General features: G+C 46.8%; 1 protein-coding gene across 1 annotated transcript in view; it reads left to right on the top strand.

The window, feature by feature from the left end:
• Positions 1–3,868, top strand: part of PRKAA2 (protein kinase, AMP-activated, alpha 2 catalytic subunit) — a gene marked incomplete at its 5' end in the record, with an annotated part of 7,492 nt that extends 3,624 nt beyond the window's left edge. Inside the window, 3 exons of the mRNA XM_009869662.1 lie at positions 802–1,306; positions 3,264–3,390; positions 3,630–3,868. Coding sequence (XP_009867964.1) covers positions 802–1,306; positions 3,264–3,390; positions 3,630–3,868 — 871 coding nt within the window. The remainder of the gene's footprint in view (positions 1–801; positions 1,307–3,263; positions 3,391–3,629) is intronic.
• Positions 3,869–6,063: the final 2,195 nt, after the last annotated feature.

Here is a 6,063-nt window from a genome sequence, read left to right as displayed (position 1 = left end):
AGTTGTTCAAGGCCAGGTTGGATGAGGCTTTGAGCAACCTGGTCTAGCTGAGAGGCGTCCCTACCCATGGCAGGGAGGTTGGATCAGATGATATTTGTGCCTGCAGAGATCATTTAGAGCTTATGGCTGGTAGGAGGACTCCAAAATTCTTACAATCTGAGCCATTTTAGAAACATTTTGTAAAACCAGAGTCTGATATGCATTTTATGAAATTTATGGTAATTGTTACATGTAGCTGGTGTGCTTAGCCTATGCATAAATGTTACTAGGACTTACAGGAGTTATCAAGTTTTTAATGCATTCGTAATGAATGGCCTTAATTTTACCCTTCAAGTAAAACATCTTTTTTATTTCTTAATTCCTTAGGACTAGAGGATTTAATTACACGTTAGAGCAGCAGCAGCACATGTGGCGAGATTGCAGTTAATACGTAGAACCGATGGGCAAGGCTCTCTATGGCAGTTAGCCACGTAATTATCACTGACTTCATTGTAAATCAGGTGGGGATCAGGTGCCTGGATAGCTTCGATGCTCTCTATCTCTTTCAGTCCCATAATAAACAAAAGGCATGAGCATCTCCTTAGTGCTGAGGTCTTACTTCAGAGCCAAGGGTGCAAGCAGCCGTGCTTATGAAGTGTCATCGTTGTTGCAGTACTGGGGAGACCGAGCAGAGCTGGGTTGAGCTCCCCAATCTGCAGCTGAGAATTAGTTTTAGCTAGACAAAATGAGAGACGAGTGGCCGTGGTTGCCCCAGCTTGCCTTGCACAGAGCTCACAGCTGCTCCTCTCTGCCTTCCCCCAGGGAACACGAGTGGTTTAAGGAGGAGCTTCCCAGTTATCTGTTCCCGGAGGACCCTTCTTATGACGCCACCGTCATTGACGACGACGCGGTTCGGGAAGTTTGTGAAAAGTTTGAGTGCACTGAGTCAGAGGTGATGAACAGCCTGTACAGCGGAGACCCTCAGGACCAGCTGGCGGTTGCGTACCACCTCGTCATCGACAACCGGAGGATCATGAACCAAGCTAGCGAGTTCTACCTCGCCTCCAGCCCTCCTACCGTCTCCTTCATGGACGACAGCGCCATGCACATCCCTCCTGGGGTGAAGCCTCACCCCGAGAGGATGCCGCCGTTGATAGCGGACAGCCCCAAAGCGCGATGTCCTTTGGATGCCCTCAACACTACGAAACCCAAACCCCTGACTGTCAAAAAGGCCAAGTGGCACCTGGGAATCCGCAGCCAGAGCAAACCCTATGACATTATGGCCGAGGTGTACCGTGCCATGAAGCAGCTGGACTTCGAGTGGAAGGTAGGGAGTGCTGGTGCTTCGTGGTGGTTTTCAGGGGTCTCATGAGACCTCATTGCTCTCTAAAACTACCTGAAGGGAGGTTGTAGAGAGGCGGGGGTTGGTCTGTTCTCCCTAGTGGAGAGTCATAGGACAAGCGGAAATGGATTTAAATTGCGCCAGGGGAGATTCAGGTTAGATATTAGGAAGAATTTCTTTACTGAAAGGGTTGTCAGCCATTGGAACAGGCTGCCCAGGGAGGTGGTTGTCACTGTCCCTGGAGGTGTTTAAGAGCAGGGTGGATGTTGCATTGGGGGACATAGTTTAGTAGGTTGATACGGCTGGACTCGATGATCTTCAAGGTCTCTTCCAGCTGAAACTATTCTATGATTCTGTGAATTGCTCAGGGAGGTTACAGCCTCACCTGCTTGCAGATAAATGCCCACACCTTGCGATCATCCCTGTTACTTTGCACTAAGACAAACATGCTGAATTAAGAGTCTAGCTGATATTTGATATCTGTGGTATTCATTTATGGTGTCAAATAAGAGTTTTCTTCCTTAATGCACAAAGCCCCTGACTAGAAAGGGGGGGTAAGAGGAGCCAGTCACATTTCAAATTCTAGAGGCTAATTCCTTGCGAGGTCATCTCAGGTGCTCCTGAGCGAAATAACTCCTCATTTTTGCTTGGATCCTCACAGTTGTGTGTGCTGAAATGGCACGATGTGCATCTTCTTAAAAGATGTGCAGCTGAGGGGCTGGGGGCTGTTGAGTGTAGGAGTTTGTGCTGTTGACGTGGTGGCATTTTTTCAATGGAGACAGAGCGGTGCTTACGGACCAGATGTGTTTTCAGACACTTACTGCTTCCCTGCTTTAGGGCTTAGCTTCTTGAAGCTTGATTTAGAGCATTTTAGTTGACAGTACTCACTCCAGATATTTCTTCAGAGCTACGGAGCATTTAATCACGATCTCTTTCAAAGTCTTATGAATAAATCCCTGAGTTAGCCCTGAATATTTGCTCCCTAAATCTTGGTACAGTCGCTGAGGTGAGCAATCCTGACTCATGGCCTTTTACAGCAGCTTTGAGCAAACATCAGGAGCAAGGTAAGGAAAATTTCAGTCCTTGTCAGCAGTGGAGACACCCTCCTCACTCCATTTTTTACAATATTATGTGTTTAAAGCATGCACCAGTGAGGAGATGGACTGTCTCCAGTTGCATGTGCCTACACCAGCCAGACATTTGTTAGCTGCCTGTTTTTCCAGAGAAGGAACAAACCTGATGTATTTCTGGTACAGCTTCACAAGACAAGTCAGCCCAACATCTTCATGTAGGCAGTGGAGCTTAATTTGTGTGAGGAGGTTTCGGAATAGTCTTTCCCACCCTAAAAATGACTTCAGATGTGATTCTTGATGAAAATAGCTTTCCCCTCCGTGCAGTTGCATCGGAAACACAGCACAGAGAAAAGTTGTCGTTGCAAATGAGATGCGGCAGATTGAGGTGGGAAGAGGCTGTGTGTGTTTTCTCACCCATAGCTCAGGCTGATTCACGAACACTGAATTTAGCTGCGACAATGGGGGAGGTTGCCCTCCCCAGCTGCCCAGCCTGTCTTGGTTTCAGGAGCATGGTCCTCATACACAGGTCCACAAGTGGACTTTTTGGCTCATGTGGCCATTGGTGCTGGTGAGGGAGGAGCAAACATCAGTTGGTGCGGAGCAAGGCAGGTGACGACAGCTTCCTCTGCCAGCAGCTGGTGAATCAGAGCCCTAAGAAGCATATTTAAAAATAGATTGGAAAGAGGATGTGAAGCCACTTGCTTGATTTTGTAGGCATTGTTCTTTCTAGAAGCTGTGTTCTTCTCAGAAGATGTCTTGCTGGTATTTAGAGGAGAGGAGAAAAAGAAAAAAAAAACAACAAAAAAACCCCAAACGTTCTTGTTCTTCTTGCTACCTGGAATGTTACTCCCGAAAATTTCCCATTGCAGGTGGTGAACTCCTACCATCTCAGAGTGCGCCGCAAGAACCCAGTGACAGGCAATTATGTGAAGATGAGCCTGCAGCTCTACCAGGTTGACAACCGCAGCTATCTCTTGGATTTCAAAAGCATTGATGGTAAGCAGGAACACACAAGATGTAAAACATATAATACGACGTTTGGAAGTCTAAAAAAGAATTAAAGATCGTTCTTTGCATTTCGAAATGCTCGTGGGGCTATTTCAAGTCAGCGAAAGCCCTTGCGATCCATTTGTTTCCACCGTTCTTACTAGTTCCTGAGCAAACAAACAGATGCCGAACAAACGATATTTTTTCTCTTTTCATCTCTTGTTGGTTTTTTTTTTCCTATATTCAAGACGAAGTGATGGAGCAGAGGTCTGGCTCATCCACGCCACAGCGCTCCTGCTCTGCCGCCGGCTTGCACCGACCCAGGCTGAGCATTGACAGCGCTGCGGCCGCCGAGTGCCAGTCACTGATGGGCTCCCTCAGCGGCTCCTTCGTTGGCAGCATCCCCTCGGTGACACCACGCCTGGGCAGCCACACCATGGACTTCTTCGAGATGTGTGCCAGCCTGATCATGGCCCTGGCTCGCTGATGTTCCCCCGCACACGGTATTGCACTGGGAGGATCTGGTCCCTTCCTTGATTTTTCTGCTTCATTCTTCCTCTGCCCCTCGCTGCTCCACAGCCAGTTCCAGACCCAAAACATATTCCCGTCTAACAAGGCACAAAGAAGAACTTCATTTCACTCGTTATACCGTGGTGAAATGTATCCAATACCTTTTCCTTTTTTTCCCCCCTAGTGAACCAAATGGCAAATGTTGGCATGGCTGTCAAGTAGCAAACGCACCACGAGTTTTTGGAAAACACCTGCCCCCTGGTTCATCCTGGAGCCACAGCCAAGCTTTCTGCGATGTAGGCAGCATGCAGTGAGGTTGATGTTGCATCCTTTGCTGTGCAGAGCAGAGGCTGGGTGGGCCGAGCTGGGTTGGAGGAGTTGACCAGATGCTCCGTGAAATGGAGCAGCTCTGTGGCTTTTGCATCCAGGTGCCAGCAGGGCTCCTGGCCTCTGGTAACACTTTCTTCCTAAAATTAGCAGCTACTGAGATGCTTCCGCACTAGTGCAATATTCCATCCCTCCCCTCTGGATTTTTCCCCTTTGTAAAAGATGGGGAGGGAAGGTGGGATGCGCAAAGGTCCTACTGCAGACATGCCATGGGGAAGCCTCCCCGTGTCAAGTCTTTGCAGAGGAGTTTCCCGTAGAATGCTTTATTTCCTCCTCCTCCTGAAAGCCCTGAGCAGCACTGACCTCCTCACCACCTTCAAAGGTGAAGGCTGCTCACCTTTTTCCCAGCCTTTAAACATCACCCCCCTCCCCCTTCCCAACACCCTTGCCTGTGGCCCCACCAGCTCCCAGGGCCAAATCCCGGGAAGGATTCAGCCAAGGTGCCAACAAGCCACCTTGAAAACCCACCTCCTTGCCCACCCATCACCCGAGGGTGGGGGATCATCATCGTGCAGCTCCGGAGCGTTTACCTTTCGCCTTTCCTGTAGGGAGCCTTCGCCTGTTGCTGTCATCATCCTAAAATCGCTGCCAAATCTGCCTCCCCTGCCTTCCCCAGGCGCAGCTCCCTCTGGAGACTCACTTTTTGTGCCGAAGGGCTCTCCTGTCCCACTGCTGCTCACCGGACTGTGACCTTCGCCGCACCGCTGATAAGGCAGGGATATCTGAATTCAGAGGTTTTTTTCCCGTTTTCTTTCCCACTGGCTATCTGAAAGACAGGATTTAAATTTTTAAGACAAACTACAGGGATTTTTAAAGTTAAATTCTTGTTATTCAAGGGTAAGCTCTAATGCATATATGATTTCTTTGTTTAAAAGAATTCTTATTTTTGATTACGTAGGCTTAATCTAATGGGCAGCGTTGGCATCTGCTTGGTTTTGCAACCCTGCTGAATTCCATTTGATTGTGAAGGAACAGAATAGTCTAATCAGTCAAGGAACAAATGCGTTTTAAAAACTTTGCCAAAAAAATCCTGGGTGGGTTTGTTTTTTTTTTCTTTTTTTTTATTGTTTGTTTTAAGAAACAAAGCAAAGGAGAACTTTTGCTGGTCCCAGATATGCAGTGATTCAACTTATGAAAAAATTTAATCCATCTTTTTTGATAGCCTGTTATGACCCGTTTTTGCTAGGTTTTTTTTTTGTACAGTTGCACTTTAATTTTTACTTCCTGCAGGTTTCTATAAGAAGCAGCTAAGAGAACAACATTTTAAGCCTTTTGTACTAATCATTTTAGGTAACAAAGACAAATACGGGATATTTTTGCCATCTACTGGCAGTTAAATGGACATTTTCAGCTCAAAGTCCCTTTTTTTTTAAAACCACAAAATTGCCTTACTTTTGTTACAGATTACGCTTGGATTCTCACTAATGTGACTTTACAGCTCCAATTTTTCCAGAAGCCACACAAAGTAGAAAGCTTTCAAAAAAAAAAAAAAAAGAAAAAATCAGTTTTGCTGTTAAGTCCTTGTACACTAAATCCAACACAGCAGTGGTTGGATTGTAAACCCAGCAGCAGAACAATTTTGTTTTTAAAAGAAATACTGGAAATGTTTTTAGTACTCCTAGGTTTTGTAACGGGCTTTTTATTATATTATCATTTTAAAATCAATACTCGGGGGTGAAGGATGGCTTTGGTACCGCGCCTGGTTGGCTGTCGGATGATGAGCATCTCCAGTGCTGTGGTCTCAGCCTGTCACACCTGGTGAGGATGGAGGATCCAGACTCCTGC

The sequence above is a fragment of the Apaloderma vittatum genome, unplaced genomic scaffold (assembly GCF_000703405.1).
Source record: "Apaloderma vittatum isolate BGI_N311 unplaced genomic scaffold, ASM70340v1 scaffold9720, whole genome shotgun sequence".
Taxonomy (NCBI): domain Eukaryota; kingdom Metazoa; phylum Chordata; class Aves; order Trogoniformes; family Trogonidae; genus Apaloderma; species Apaloderma vittatum.
This window is presented reverse-complemented; position numbering and strand designations above follow the sequence as displayed.